Source organism: Pristis pectinata, chromosome 12, assembly GCF_009764475.1.
Source record: "Pristis pectinata isolate sPriPec2 chromosome 12, sPriPec2.1.pri, whole genome shotgun sequence".
NCBI classification, from domain to species: Eukaryota; Metazoa; Chordata; class Chondrichthyes; order Rhinopristiformes; family Pristidae; genus Pristis; species Pristis pectinata.
The window spans coordinates 4949821-4966236 of NC_067416.1; the positions used below are offsets into that span (position 1 = coordinate 4949821).

Consider the following 16416-nt stretch of genomic DNA (forward strand, 5'->3'; position numbering starts at 1 on the left):
CTGCATGGGTTAGATACAGAGCAAATCCCTCCCTGTCCAGTCCCTCAGGAGTTTAAAAAATGGTTACTTAGTGAATTGTGTCAGGCTACAAGTGCCTGAAACCACACGCTGGATATATCGTTATCTTCCATTGGGTCAAGAGGACAAGGGGTGGGCTAAAAAATTATAGCCTGTCCCTGGGTAATGAAAGGGTTCTGTTTTTACAGGCGTCAGCTTTGTCCATAATATGGTAACCATACATCCACAGTATTTTTATGAATGACATCCAAAGCATATAAGGACTGATAGAAAAGAGCAATTACTAAAAGCAGAGAGAGAGAGAGAGAGAGAGAGAGAGAGAGAGAGAGAGAGAGAGAACTCGTCCTGCCGTTCGTAGGAACAAACATATGTACGTACGTTGGACTCTTGAAGTTAATATTATGGGAACTCATTCCTGTGTCGGAGTACCCATAAGTCGGCTGTTCTGTGGACAGCCTGTAGTTTGAAGATGGGGTTTTGCAGCCTTCAACATCTGAGAACAGGGAAGTTACTGAATGATGAATGAAATCTTGATCTTCACCCTTATCAATAGATCCTCGCCTGCCTCCTGTTCCTGACCTCTATGGCTGAGTTGGTTTTCACGGTAATTGAAGACATTGAGATGGACAAAGACCTCACAACTGATAAACAAAACCCACTTGTGTTCTACGTAAATGGTTTCATTTACATGCTGTCTTGGGTAAGAAACAGAGCGATTTCTCATTGGATGAACTGTGTTATCAAATAATAATAATAATATCTTTATTGGTCAGATGTACATCGAAACACACAGTGAAATGCATCTTTTTGCGTAGAGTGTTCTGGGGGCAGCCCGCAAGTTTCGCCACGCTTCCAGCGCCAACATAGCATGCCCACAACTTCCTAACCCGTACGTCTTTGGAATGTGGGAGGAAACCGGAGCACCCGGAGGAAACCCACGCAGACACGGGGAGAACGTACAAACTCCTTACAGACAGCGGCCGGAATTGAACCCGGGTCGCTGGCGCTGTAATAGTGTTACGCTAACCGCTACACTACCGTGTGAATGTTGATTGGATTAGGATCCTTTTTAAAAAGAAGCAGAGTGGAGTCTCAGCATCACCATTCCCCTCCCCTCACATGTCACTCGGACAGGTAAACAGGAAAACCAGACTCATCCCCGGGAGGACTGACCTATGAGGAGAGATTGGGCTTAAATTCACAAGAATTAAGGAAAAAGGGGATCTCATAGAAACCTGCAAAATGCAGGACCGAACAGATTAGATGCAGGAAGGGTATTCCTGATGGCCAGGAGTTCAGAACATGGGATCACAGTCTAGGGAGAAGGGGTTTTCCGTTTAAGATTGAGATGGGAAGAAATTTCTTCACTCAGGGAATGTTGACCTTCTGGAATTCTCTGCCACAGGAAGCAGTTGAAGCCAAAACAAATATATTCAAGTAGGAGTTAGATATTGTTCTCAGGGTTAGAGAGATTTAAAGGACAAGGGGAGAAAGCTGGAACAGGGGACTGAATTTGGATGATCACCCATGAATCATATTGAGAATAGAAGCCTGAAGTCCCACAGCACCAGGTTCAGGAACAGCTACTTTCCTACAACCATCAGGTTCTTGAACCGACCTGCACAACCCTAACCCTCCCTCAGCAATGGAACACTACGGACCACCTCTTGCACTGCCGTGGACTTGTGTCTGATTGTGTTTTTTTTGCACTAATGTCTTGTCTTTTTTTCTTCACTGTCTGGTATAATTTATGTATAACGTTCTGTGTGTTGTCTGTACCTACGTGCCTGTGATGCTGCTGCAAGCAAGCTTTTCATTGTACCTGTACCTCACCGCACTTGTGCACATGACAATAAACTCGACTTGAATGGGGAAGGGCCAAATAGACTCTTTCTGCTCCTATTTTCTTTAAGGAGTTCAGGTCTCTGGCGTTGACACATTGAGGCAGATACAGAGCTGACCCCATGGTACAGGAGGATCTTGTCTGCATGCCATCTCATCTGTCATGATAAACACTGTCAAAATGTGTGAGGAGAGGGTGTAGGGGAGACCAGTGACAGGCAGAGAGACTGGGGGAACTAGTACTGTTCCCCTGCAGAGACACTGTGGTCTGCCATAGAGTCATAGATTGGTAAATTGGTTTATTTATCGATGCACCATGGAAAGCATCCTTTCCAGATGCATCACACCTTGATATGGCAACTGTTCTGTCCAGGACCGCAAGAAACTGCAGAGAGTTGTGGACATAGCCCAGCACATTGCAGAAACCAGCCTCCCCTCCTTGGACTCATGTCTATACCTCTTGCTGCCTTGGTGAAGCAGCCGGCATAATCAAAGACCCCACCCACCCCGGGTCATTCTCTCTTCATCCCTCTCCCATCAGGAAGAAGATACAGGAGCCTGAGGGCACGTCCCACCAGGCTCAAGGACAGCTTCTATCCCACGGTGATAAGACTAATGAACGGTTCCCTTATACGATGAGATGGACTCTTGACCTCACGATCTACCTTGTTATGACCTTGCACCTTATTGTCTACCTGCAATGCACTTTCCTGTAGCTGTGACACTTTACTCTGTATTCTGCTATTGTTTTTACCCTGTACTACCTCAGTGCACTGTGCAATGAATTGATCTGTACGAACGGTATGCAAGACAAGTTTTTCATTGTACCTCGGTACAAGTGACAATAATAAACCAATACCAATACTATTACCAAAACATGTACCAAGGTACAGTGAAAAACTTTGGTTTGCATGCCATCCATACAGACCATTTCGTCACATCATTACATCGAGGTCGTACAAGGGAAAAGCAATAAGAGGATGCAGAATATATTGTTACAGTTACAGAGAAAGTGCATTGCAGGCAGACAATAAGGTGCAAGGGCCATAACGAGGTAGATTGGGACATCAAGAGTCCACCTTATTATACAAGAGGTCCATTTCAATAGTCTTATTACAGTGGAGGTACGTGCTTTCAGGCTTTTGTATCTTCTACCCAGTGGGAGAGGGGAGAAGAGAGAATGTCCAGGGTGGGAGGGGTCTTTGATTATGTTGGCAGCTTTACAGAGGCAGCAAGAATTGTCGGACAGTCCAAGGAGGGGAGGCTGGTTTCCGTGATGTGCTGGGCTGTGTCCACAACTCTCTGCAGTTTCTTGTGGTCACGAGCAGAGCAGTTGCCATACCAAGCCGTGATACATTGGGATAGAATGCTTTCTACGGTGCATCTATAAAAATTGGTGAGGGTCGATGGGGACATGCCGAATTTCTTTGGCCTCCTGCGGAAATAGAGGTGCTGGTGAGCTTTTTTTGACTGTGGTGTCTACGTGGTTGGACCAGCACAGGCTATTGGTGATGTTCACTCCTCAGAACTTGAAGCTCGGAAGATACTGATTTATAACATTTCTTTATTAGTCACATGTACATCGAAACACACAGTGAAATGCATCTTTTTGCATAGAGTGTTCTGGGGGCAGCCCGCAAGTGTCGCCACGCTTCCGGTGCCAACATAGCATGCCCACAACTTCCTAACCTGTACGTCTTTGGAATATGAGAGGAAACCAGAGCACCCGGAGGAAACCCAAGCAGACACGGGGAGAACGTACAAACCCCTTACAGACAGACGTGTTCTGAATTATGAAGGGGTTTTTGGCAGAGCAAAAAGAAAGAATTAATTTTTACTGAAATAAGGTACAAAACCAATTGACAAAATTTAGCAAAAGGGAATGAGGATTTTATTTTACACAGATCGGTGTGACCTGGATCTCACTGTCTCAAAGGGCAGTGGTAGCATTTGCAATAGTAACCATGATAAGTGCAGAAGATAATATTGGAAGGAAATTATTTTTTCAGGGCAATGGGGACAGAGCAGGGTTAATTGGATAGCTCTGTCAATGAGCCAGCACAGGCACAATGGGCCAAAGGTCCTCCTCCTGTGCTTAAGAATGCTGTAGAAAGCTGAAATAAAGACAGGAGGTGTTGGAAATAATCAACAGTGCAGGCAGCATCCGTGGCATGAGAAGCAGTGTTGGTGTTTCAGGTCGATGACCTTTCATCAAATGACTTTGGAGTGTGCAGAGGGAGACTACTAGACCGTACAACAGATATCCCCCCAGGCTGTCAGGCTCCTGAATACCCAGGAGGCAGTTTCAGACAAATACCGCGTCAAGAGCCCTGGTTTGCACAACGGCATAAAAGAACATTGGCTGCTGATGAAAGTGTTTATACACTTAGTGCAACACACTGAGTTCTGTATTTGCTTCGTCCAACTCAGTTTTGCACTAACCCTGCACTAACTTTGTATTCTGTATATACCGTTTGTATTATTTGTACCGCAAAATTTTTTCATCTACGTTTATTGTATGTCCTCTGTTCTGTGTATGTCCTCTGTTGTGAGAGTCTGGGGCAAATGACATTTCGTTCCTCCGTGTGTTTGACAATAAAGTATAACTTGAACTTGAACTTGGCTGTGGCACTGAGCCTCTTCTTTGTTTCCACCGCTTTGCAGTTGATGGTGATGCTAATCCACGAGGGGAGAAGACGGGTCGACGACAGAAACTCTGCCTGCCTCTTCATCTTCTGGCTGCTGTCTGTTCTGTGTGACATATTTATGCTGCAGACTCTCATCAGAATGGCTGTTGATCAGGTGAGAAATTGGCTCCGATCATGGTGCTGTTCAGGCCGCAGTGACAAGTATTCAACATGGATAACGTGTTAAGATTAGGATCTCTTTATTAGTCACATGTACATCGAAACACACAGTGAAATGCATCTTTTGCGTAGAGTGTTCTGGGGGCAGCCCGCAAGTGTCACCACGCTTCCGGCGCCAACATAGCACGCCCGCAACTTCCTAACCCGTACGTCTTTGGAATGTGGGAGGAGACCAGAGCACCCGGAGGAAACCCATGCAGACACGGGGAGAACGTACAGACTCCTTATAGGCAGCTGCTGGAATTGAACCCGGGTTGCTGGCGCCGTAATAGCGTTACGCTAACCACTACACTACTGCAAATGAACGTTTACAAGAAGGTGAAGTTATTACAATGGAGGGCAGGGTATGTATAGATTTTACCTGCTGAAAAGGTAGTGAAGGCAGAAACCACTAACACAATGAAAAACTAGACAGATGTGCGTTTGAAGTGACATACTGTAGCTTAGGAGGCTCTGGAATTGGCCAGTAGAGGCAGGATGTGCTGAATGACTTCTACAGAAAGGGTGGATAATATAAAAGGGTCCTCTCTAGAGTCAGCATTGGTGGAAGTTAGGAACAAGAAAGGAGCAGTTACTCTACTGGGAGTATTCTATAGGACCCCTGGTAGCAGCAGGGATACTGAGGAGCAGATTGGGAGGCAGACTTTGGAAAGGTGTAAGAATAACAGGGTTGTTATCATGGGAGACTTCAACCTTAGTGCCAAAGGTTTAGATGGGGCGGAGTTTGTTAAGTGTGTCCAGGATGGATTCCTGTCGCAGTATGTTGACAGGCCGATTAGAGGGAACGCCATATTAGATCTAGTATTAGGTAATGAACCGGGTCAGGTGACAGATCTCTCGGTGGGTGAGCATTTGGGGGACAGTGACCACCGCTCCCAACCTGTAGCATTGTCATGGACGAGGACAGGAGCAAAGAGGATGGGAAGATATTTAATTGGGGAAGGGCAAACTATGAGGCTATGAACTTGGGAGTGTAAATTGGGATGACACTTTCGAAGGGAAATGTACTATGGAGATGTGGTCGATGTTCAGGGATCTCTTGCAGGATGTTAGGGATAAATTTGTCCCAGTGAGGCAGAGAAGGAATGGCAGGGTGAAGGAGCTATGGGTGACAAGAGAGGTGGAACAACTAGGTAGGAGGAAGAAGGCAGCATACATAAGGTGTAAGCAGCAAGGATCAGAAAGGGCTCAGGAGGAATATAGAGTAGCAAGGAAGGAACTTAAGAAGGGGCTGAGGAGAGCGATAAGGGGATATGAAAAGGCTTTGGCGAGTAGGGTTAAGGAAAATCCCAAGGCTTTTTTCACGTACGTGAAGAGCAGAAGGATGACGAGAGTAAAGGTAGGACCGATTAGAGACAAAGGTGGGAGGATGTGCTTGGAAGCTGTGGAATTCGGTGAGGTTCTCAATGAATACTTCTCTTCAGTATTCACCAAGGAGAGGGGCCTTGATGACGCTGAGGACAGTGTTGGTAAGGTTAATGTTCTAGAGCATGTAGATATCAATAGAGAGGATGAGTTGGAGCTGTTAGAAATATTAGGACAGGTAAGTCCCTGGGGCCTGATGGGATATTCCCCAGGCTGCTCCGCGAGGTGAGGGAGAGATTGCTGAACCATTGGCTAGGATCTGAGTCTTTGTTGTCCATGGGAATGGTACTGGAGGATTGGAGGGTGGAAAATGTTGTCCCCTTATTCAAAAAAGGTAGTAGGGATAGTCCAGGGAATCACAGACCAGTGAGCCTTACGTCTGTTGTGGGTAAGCTGTTAGAAAGGATTCTTAGAGATAGGATCTATGAGCATTTAGAGAATCATGGTCTGATCAGGGACAGCCAGCATGGCTTTGTGAAGGGAAGATCATGTCTCACAAACCTGATAGGATTCTTTGAGGAGGTGACCAGGAAGATTGATGAGGGCAGTGCGGTGGATGTGGTTTACATGGATTTTAGTAAGGCGTTTGACAAGGTTCCACATGGTAGGCTTCTTCAGAAGGTCAGAGGGCATGGGATCCAGGGATGCTTGGGCGAGTGGATTCAGAATTGGCTTGCCTGTAGAAAGCAGAGGGTTGTGGTGGAGGGAGTGCATTCGGATTGGAGCGCTGTGACTAGTGGTGTCCCACAGGGATCGGTTCTGAGACCTCTATTTTTATTAATGACTTGGATGAGGGGGTGGAAGGCTGGGTTAGCAAGTTTGCAGATGACACAAAGATCGGTGGTGTTGTGGATAGTGTGGAGGACTGTAGGAGATTGCAGAGGGATATTGATAGGATGCAGAGCTGGGCTGAGAAGTGGCAGATGGAGTTCAATCCGGAGAAGTGCGAGGTGGTACACTTTGGAAGGACAAACTCCAAGGCGGAGTACAAGGTTAATGGCAGGATTCTGGGGAGTGTGGAGGAGCAGAGGGATCTGGGGGTTCATATCCACAGATCACTGAAAGTTGCCTCGCAGGTAGATAGGATAGTTAAGAAAGCTTATGGGATGTTAGCTTTCATAAGTCGTAGGATCAAGTTTAAGAGCCACGAGGTAATGATGCAGCTCTACAAAACTCTGATTAGACCACACTTAGAGGACTGTGTCCAGTTCTGGTCGCCTCATTATAGGAAGGATGTGGAAGTGTTGGAAAGGGTGCAGAGGAGATTTACCAGGATGCTGCCTGGTTTGGAAAGTATGGATTATGAGGAGGGACTAAGGGAGCTAGGGCTTTACTCTTTGGAGAGAAGGAGGATGAGAGGAGACATGATAGAGGTGTACAAAATATTAAGAAGAATAGATAGAGTGGACAGCCAGCGCCCCTTTCCCAGGGCGCCAATGCTCTCAATACAAGAGGGCATGGCTTTAAAGTAATGGGTGGGAGGTTCAAGGGAGATATCAGAGGGGGGTTTTTCACCCAGAGAGTGGTTGGTGCATGGAATGCGCTGCCTGGGGTGGTGGTGGAGGCAGGTACACTGGTCAAGTTCAAGACATTGTTAGATAAGCATATGGAGGAATTTAAAATAAGGGGATATGTGGGAGGAAGGGGTTAGATAGTCTTAAGCGAGGTTTAAAGATCGGCACAACATTGTGTGCTGAAGGGCCTGTATTATGCTATATTGTTCTATGTGATGTGTCCTTCAAGGATCTGATGCGTTAGTCTTCCCTTTCTCCATTGACGCTGGTGCCCAGCAATGCTGGTAGCCTTCAGAAAAAGAAACAGTTAAGGTTTCAGGTCCAAGACTCTTCATCAGAATTTTGGCCTGAAACTTGAACTGTGTTTCTCCCTCCACAGATGCTGCCTGACCTGCTGAGTGTTTGCATCATTTTCAGATTTCCAGCTGGATTTTTTTTCCATTTCAATAGTGATTACCTGTGCTCCTCACTCCTCCACAGGGTGGTCCTCCTGATTTGCCAAGGTTCATACTATTCTGTATCGCCTACAGTCTCAAGTGCATGTCACTGGTTGCCTCCAGCATCGCTGATGTATCTGCAGAAAGAAGAGCAGGTGCGGAGAAGGTAATTTACAGTTTTCTTCTGTGTATCTCTTCTTCATCATCTTTGTCACATACTTTGTGTCGGGAGTATCGCATAACGAACCTCTCTCTGCACTGTCCCATCACACACTCCCAGGGCAGGGACAGTACGGGTTAGATACAGAGTGAAACTCCCTCTACACCGTCCCATCACACACTCCCAGGGCAGGGACCGCGCGGGTTAGATACAGAGTAAAGCTCCCTCTACACTGTCCCATCACACACTCCCAGGGCAAGGGTAGTACAGGTTAGATACAGAGTGAAGCACCTTCCATGCATAAATTACTGTAATATCAAGTACAAATTGTCCTGTTTTCTCTTTTGCAGAACCCACAGTTATCTGCATCTTTTCTCAGTGAAATAACATTCAGCTGGTTCAATGGGTAAGGGAAGTTCTCTGAATTTTGGTTTGGAGATTTTATGACAAATATGACAGTGTCGGATCTTGTGAAAATTGAAACCCACGGTATTAATCAGTGATGTGAAGGATTCTTTAGTAACTATTAAAGGAAAATTGATAAATATTTGAAGGAGACTAATTAGAGAGTTTCAAAGGGTTGGCACAGGTGTGAGGAACTATATGGTTGAGTTCTTTGATAATAAAAGTGGAAACTGGAGATTACAGATGAAGGGTCACGACCCGAAATGTTGACCATCCACAGACGCTGCCTGAACCGCTGAGTTCCTCCGGCAGTTTGTCTTTTTGCTCCAGATTCCAGCGTCTGCAGTCTGTTGTGTCTTCGAGATCACAGATATCCCGGTTTCTGCGGGGTTGGTGGGGAACTGAGCCAGGGTTCCAATTACTGAACCTGAATGAGCTATTTCAGGTATCATTCCATGAGGTGTAAAAGCCAACAGATCTCTTTAAAGGGTTCACAAATGTAGCCAATGGCTAGCACCTGTATAATATCCAGAACATAAAGGAAAGGAGTGAAAAATGGGTTTCAAAATAAATATCTACTGATTTATCTGCCATTTGGTAATTATTTTCAGCAGAGATTTATGAGGATGTTGCCAGAACTCAAGGGTCTGAGTTATAGGGAGAGGTTGGGCAGGCTAGGACTTTATTCCTTGGAGACTGAGGGGTGATCTTATAGAGGTGTATAAAATCATGAGGGGCATAGATAGGGTGAACGCACACTGTCTTTTTCCCAGGGAAAGGGAACCAAAAACTAGAGGGCAGAGGTTTAAGGTGAGAAGAGAAAGATTTAAAAGGGACCTGAGGGATAACTTCTTCACACAGAGGGTGGTGGGTATATGGAACGAGCTGCCAGAGGAAGTGCTTGAGGCAGGTACAATAATGACATTTAATAGACACTTGGACAGGTACTTGGAAAGGTTGAGATGGATACGGGCCAAAGATGGGCAAATGGGACCAGCTCAGATGGGCATCTTGGTCGGCATGGATCAGTTGGGCCGAAGGTCCTGTTTCTGTGTTGAGATATTTTATGACTCTATGACTGAGTCGTTCAGAATCAGATTTATTATGACGTGAAATTTGTTGCTTTGCAGCAGCAGTACAGTGCAAAGACATAAAAATCACCAAATTACAAAAATAAATAAATAATGCAAAGAAAATGAATAACAAGATAGTGTGAATGGGTTCATGGACTGTTCTGATGGTGAAGGGGAAGAAGCTGTCTCTGAATTGTTGAGTGTGGGTCTTCAGGCTCCTGTACCTCCTCCCTGATGGTAGTAATGAGAAGAGGGCATGTCCCGGATGTTGAGGGTCCTTCGTGGTGGTGCCTCAAGCTCTTGAAGATGTCCTCGATGGTGGGGAGGGTTGTGCCCCTGATGGAGCTGGCTGAGTCTGCAACCCTCTGCTGCCTCTTGCAATCCTGTGCATTGGAGCCTCCATACCAGGCTGTGATGTAACCAGTCAGAATGCTCTCCACCATACATCTATAGAATGAGCCAATCATCATGTGCAAGGTTAATAATCTCCTTATTTTCTGAGTAGGAGGCCATTTGGCCCCTCATGTTCATGCCAGTCAAAAACGGACTTTAGGTTGAAACCACTTCCCAGCTATTGATCCAAGGTCTGCAGTTCATGGCTCTTTCAGGTGCTCATTAAGTGTGGCAAAGTTCTTTGCTGCTTTCACCTTTTCAGGCGGTGAGTTCGGGATCCCCTCTACTTTGGTCAGGAGGACGGTCATGAGTTTCCCCGCGGAACCTTCCAAGGCGGATGGTCATGAAACCGTGGTGCTACAGTGCCTCGCCTGGTGTGGGAGTGTAATTACAGCGTGACATGTTTACATATGCAGTTCCCATTATAAACGTCTGCTGATTGTAATCCAACAAATTTACCTCAGAAGCGTGGCAAATCTGTGACAACAGGCAGTCTACCCAGATGTAAGATTTATTTATTTCTGCTGTAATCAAATTGTTGTGTATCCCGGCAGGATGATGATGAAAGGTTACAGAAAACCCCTGGAGACCAAGCACCTGTGGGAACTGAATGAGGAGGATAAATGTCAGACCATTTACGCTGAGTTCGAGAAGCACATGGTGGAAGGGCTGAATAAGGCTCGGAGGAGGAGGGAAAAAAAGCAAAGGAAGCAAGCTCACAAGGATGCTGAACAAATAAATGGTTTTAACAGAAGTGCCAGCCAAGATATCCTAGTGATGGTCAGTGAGACACCTTCTCTCCTGTGTTGTGTCCCGTTGTGTTCCATTCCCTTTGATCACGTGACTGAAGATGTGGTTCCTCCACCACACGGGGAGTCCGGCAACTTTGCAGACCAAAAGCAGAAAGTGCTGGAAACACTCAGTGAGTCAGGCAGCAGCTGTGGAGAGAAAACTAGTTAATACTTCAGGTCAAAGATCCTTCATCAGATCTGGGGGATGTTCTTGGAGCCGCCTCCTCCTGTTATCTACCAACATGAATGACCAAGATCCACATTCTCCTCATCACTTAGAGCATAGAACATGGAACAGTACAGCACAGGGCCTTTGACCCACAGTGTTGTGCTGAACTAATTAAGCTAATGATGTTTAAGTAAACTAATCCCTTCTGCCTGCACAAGGTCCACATCCCGCCATTCTCTGCACGTTCATGTCCCTGTCTAAAACGTCTCTATCATATCTGGCTCCACCACCACCCCTGGCAGCCCGTTCCAGGCACCCACCACTCTCTGTGTAAAAAGATTTGCCCCACACATCTCCTTTGAACTTCCCCCTCTCTCCTTAAATGCATGCCCTCTCAAATTAGACTTTTCGATTCTGGGAAAAAAATACCGGCTGTCTACTCTATCTGTGCCTCTCATAATTTTATAAACTTCTATCAGGTCTCCCCTCAGCCTCTGCCGCTCCAGAGAAAACAACCGACCTTTCCTTATAGCACATGCCCTCTAATCCAGGCAGCATCCTGGTGAACCTCCTCTGCATCCTTCCTGTAATGGGGCGACCAGAATTGAATGCAATACTCCAGATGTGGCCTAACTAGAGTTTTATAAAGCTGCAACATAACTTCCTGACTCTTGAACTCAGTGCCACTTACGTGTTAGTTCCTTGAAGCGGTTTGCGTTTGTGCTTGAGCCTCAGGAGTAGGCTTTGAATCTACAGTTTTCTGAGTTAGAGGCAAATGAACTAATTGTGTCACAGCTGACACCCTAGTAGGGACATTGATCTTGAATCTATTGTGTCTACATTTTTAATTCACTTTTATTAGATGTTACAGAGTAGAGTCACAGAATCATACAGCACAGACACAGGCCCTTTGGCCCAACTCACTGTTTCATAGTAATTTCCCAGTGAACAAGTTTAAGGGGAGCGTGGGAAATGGGATGCTGGTCAGTTGAAAGTGAGCATAGGAACTGAAGTCCCATTGAGTTGAATGGGAGAGCGGGAACTGGGATGCTGGTGAATCAGGAGATAACATGGAAATTGTCACTGTGAGTGGAAGGGACTGAGGGAACCTGGTCCCTGGTGAATGGATCTGTGGGAACCGGTTCCCTGGTGAATGGATCTGTGGGAACTGGGTCCCCAGTGAATGGATCTGTGGGAACTGATCCCAGGTGTATGGATCTGTGGGAACCGATTCCCTGGTGACTGGATCTGTGGAAACTGGGTCCCCAGTATATGGATCTGTGGGAACTGGGTCCCCATTGAATGGATCTGTGGGAACTGGTCCCCAGTGAATTGAAGGGATAACAGGCCACTTTATCTGATGAGCCAAATGCTATACCATTGGGATTTCCGAATGCAACACACAAAGTACAGGAGGAATCAGCAGGTCAGGCAGCATCTATGGAGGGAAATGGACAGTCGATATTTTGGCCAGACAGATAAAGGTTCTCAACCCGAGATGTCAACTGTCCACTTCCCTCCACAGATGCTGCCTGACCCGTTGAGTTCCTCCAGCGCCTTGTGTTTTGCTCCAGATTCCAGCATCTGCAGTCTCGTGTGTGTCCGGGATTTCTGGATGGTTGGATAACAGATTATTAGAGTATTATTGAACTCTGAAAATGGTCCTTCATACCTTTTCTATGTGATGCATCAAGCTGGAGAGATCTTAGATATAAGATTCAAAGTGAGAGGTTTAAAACGTTCCACAGTGCTTCACGGAATGGACATTCTTTTAAAATTCCAGCCAAAAGATAGATAGATATATAAGTACCTTTATTAGTCATGTGTACGTCGAAACACGCAGTGAAATGCATCTTTTGTGTAGAACGTTCTGGGGGCAGCCTGCAAGTGTCGCCACGCTTCTGGCACCAACATAGCATGCCCACAACTTCCTAACCCGTATGTCTTTGGAATGTGGGAGGAAACCGGAACACCCGGAGGAAGCCCACGCAGACACGGGGAGAACGTAGAAACTCCTTACAGACAGCGGCCGGAATTGAACCCCAGTCACCGGCGCTGTAATAGTTTCATCACTGTACCGTGTTGATGACCCCTCTGCCCATGCGGCAGTCCCTTGGTATTGCCCTGGACGTTCAGCTAGATTTTTGGAGTGGGATTAAGACCCACAACAGTACTCTTGCCAAAGCCCTTTATAAATGCAGTGAGATATCATTAGTCCTTGACTCAAATCTCTTCATGATGAAGGCCAAACCTCATGTCTTCCAACAGGTTGTTTGCAGCAATGGTTAGCAGCAACTATTGGTTCTGAATGTAAGAGTTGTTGCAGTTCTTAGCAAGCTGCCTATAAACACATGACGGTCAGCTACCTGACACAGGTTGGCAAGTGGAGGACTCAGATGTCTTGTTATACTGCTGCCCCGTTTTGACTGTACTCTATTTTGTTTTCCTTCCCCCTTGTTTAGGAAGAAAAGAGAAGGGAAGACAAAAAGACGAAGGCCGGGAAGGAGGAGTCAGCATCGAGGGGTGCGTCAGGGTGGTTGGTGCTCGCCCTGTTGAAAACTTTTTGGCGCATCCTCCTCAAGGGCATGGTTTTTAAAGTCTGCCATGACTCCCTGCTGTTTGTCAACCCCCAGCTACTGAAGTGAGTGGCATGATGCAGAGTTTACAGCACAGAAACAGGCCATTCGGCCAGCTGGTCCATGCTGGTTTGTGCTTCACCCAAGCCTCCTCCATCTCTCCCAGTTCCTGATGGTCCTGAAGCAGGGTCTTGATTAGAATCGTCGACAATTCCTTTCCCCCCGACAGATGCTGCCTGGGTTTCCCGGGCAGCTCCAGCTTCAGAATCTACAGTCTCTTGTGTCTCCCAGGTCTTTTCCTTTATTCTGTGCTCCCTCTTCCCATATACAGTATTTTTAGGCTGTTTACCTTCCACACCTTCACACTAGTATCAAAAACTCCAACTGGAATTTCCTTCCTATTTTAAGATGTTCCTTAAAACCTTCCTCTTTCATTAACGCTATGTAAATATCTATGCGAACCCTATCTAACATCTCTTTAAGGGTGGTGGAAAAGGTAATTTAGCAGGCTGGCCTTCATCAGTCAAGACATAGAGTCGGGACATTATGTTGCAGTTGCATAAGTCAATGATGAGGCCACACTTGGAGTATTGTGTATAGTTTTGGTCTCCCTGTTATAAGAAGGAGATAGTTAAACTGGAAAGAGTGCAGAAAAGATTTTAAGATAAGATAAGATATCTTTATTAGCACATCGAAACGCACAGTGAAATGCATCTTTTGTGTAGAGTGTTCTGGGGGCAGCCCGCAAGTGTCGCCATGCTTCCGGCGCCAACATAGCCCTCCCACAACTTCCTAACCTGTACGTCTTTGGAATGTGGGAGGAAACCGGAGCACCCGGAGGAAACCCACACAGACATGGGGAGAACGTACAAACTCCTTACAAACAGCAGCCGGAATTGAACCCGGGTCGCTGGTGCTGTAATAGCGTTACGCTAACCACTACACTACCGTGCCTACCCCAAGGATTTACAAGGATGTTGCCAGGACTAGAGGGCCTGAGTTATAGGGAGAGGTTGGTCAGGCTAGCTCTTTATTCCTTCGAACATAGGAGGGTGAGGGGCAACCCTATAGAAGTGTTTAAAATTAGGAGGGGCATAGATAAGGTGGACGGTAACAGTCTTTTCCCTAGGGTAGGGGTGTCCAAAACTAGGGGGCGTCGGTTTAGGGTGAGAGGGGAAAGATTTAAAAGGGACCTGAGGGGCAACTTTTTCACGCAGAGGGTGGTGAGTATATGGAACGAGCTGCCAGAGGAAGTGGGTGAGGCAGGTACATGGAGGGGCGGGGCTTGGAGGGATATGGGCCGAATGCAGGAAATTGGGACTAGCTTGGTGGACACATGGTCTGGTTGGGCCAAAGGGCCTGTATCAGTGCTGTATTGCTCTATGACTCCAAGTGATTCACTGTTAAATTTTGTTTGATTGTACTCTTGTGAAGAACTGTAAGCACACAATAGAAATCCAGATTGTGTCTGATGAAACATTATCTCAGCTTTTCTCCCTCAGAACCAGTAGCGTATCTTCCACAGAAAACCTGCTGCCATCGCTACCCTAGCCAATGTGTTAGGTAGGGCTGGAAGTACAACAGGGTATTGCGGGACAAGCAAAATCAATTTACTTAGTGAGGAGCAGAGGACACAGAAAACACAGCAATTTCTCCCAGTAAGTGCAATGAGTGAAGGCTATGGAGAGGGTCCAGAAGAAGTTCACCAGGATGCTGCCTGAATTAGAGAACATGTGCTATGAGGAAAAGTTGGACAAACTTGGGTTGTTTTCTCTGGAGCAGCAAATGCTGAGGGGAGAGTTGATATATGATTATGATAGGCACAGACAAAGTATCTTTTTCCCAGGGTTGAAATGTCTGATACTAGAGGGCATGCATTTAAGGTGAGAGGGGGTAAGTTCAAAGGAGGTGTGCGGGGCAAGTTTTTTACACAGAGAGTGGTGGGTGCCTGGAATGTGCTGCCAGGACTGGTGGTGGAGGCAGATACGATAGAGGTGTTTAAGAGGCTCTTAGATAGGTACATAGATGTGCAGAGAATGGAGGGTTATGGACATTGTTTAGGCAGAAGGGATTAGTTTAGTTAGGCGTTTAATTACGTTTAATTGGGTCGGCACAAGATCGTGGGTCGAAGGGCCTGTTCCTGTGCTGTTCTATGTTCTTAAGAGAGAGACGGGCAGGGACAGGCGTCGGAGTAAGGAGGCACAGAGAGGATGAGGGGAGCTAGGGATGGAGGGATTGGGAACCACCAGCCATTGGTTAGTGTCTAAAGAAGCTGAGTGCATTCCATGTGGGTGTTAGGTAAGGATTAGACCGATCCCCAGACCCTGACGCCCCTGCAGTTGATAAATCTGCTGAACTCATGAGTCATAGAACCATACAGCAAGGAAACAGGCCCTTTGGCCCAACTGGTCCATGCTGACCAAGATGCCCTATCCAAGTTAGTCCCATAATAGTCACAAATTAAGTCAAAAAATCAGTGGGCATCGATTGATATGGTGATTACATAATGAACTCTGCCTTTGTTTTAACTGCTTTTTATTCTTCTTTAATAGGCTGATGGTTTCCTTTGCCGAAGAGAAGTCCATTTACGAGTGGAAGGGGTACCTGTACGCTGTGCTGCTGTTTATCCTGGCCATCATTCAGTCAATGATGTTGCAGCAGTACTTCAATAGTTGCTTCCTGCTTGGCATGCGGGTACGGACGGCCATCATTGCGGCTGTCTACAAGAAGGTGCAGTACCAGAGAGCAGCGTCTCGACCCGAAACGCCGGCTGAATATTTCCCTCCACAGACGCCGCCTGACCTGC

The 16416-nt window shown here is 46.4% G+C and overlaps 1 protein-coding gene across 1 annotated transcript in view; it reads left to right on the forward strand.

The window, feature by feature from the left end:
- Positions 1–16416, forward strand: part of abcc2 (ATP-binding cassette, sub-family C (CFTR/MRP), member 2) — an 84047-nt gene that overhangs the window by 9605 nt on the left and 58026 nt on the right. Inside the window, exons 3-9 of the mRNA XM_052027106.1 lie at positions 572–718; positions 4525–4662; positions 8087–8209; positions 8554–8609; positions 10629–10854; positions 13497–13675; positions 16163–16340. Of these exons, the coding sequence (XP_051883066.1) occupies positions 572–718; positions 4525–4662; positions 8087–8209; positions 8554–8609; positions 10629–10854; positions 13497–13675; positions 16163–16340 (1047 nt within the window). The remainder of the gene's footprint in view (positions 1–571; positions 719–4524; positions 4663–8086; positions 8210–8553; positions 8610–10628; positions 10855–13496; positions 13676–16162; positions 16341–16416) is intronic.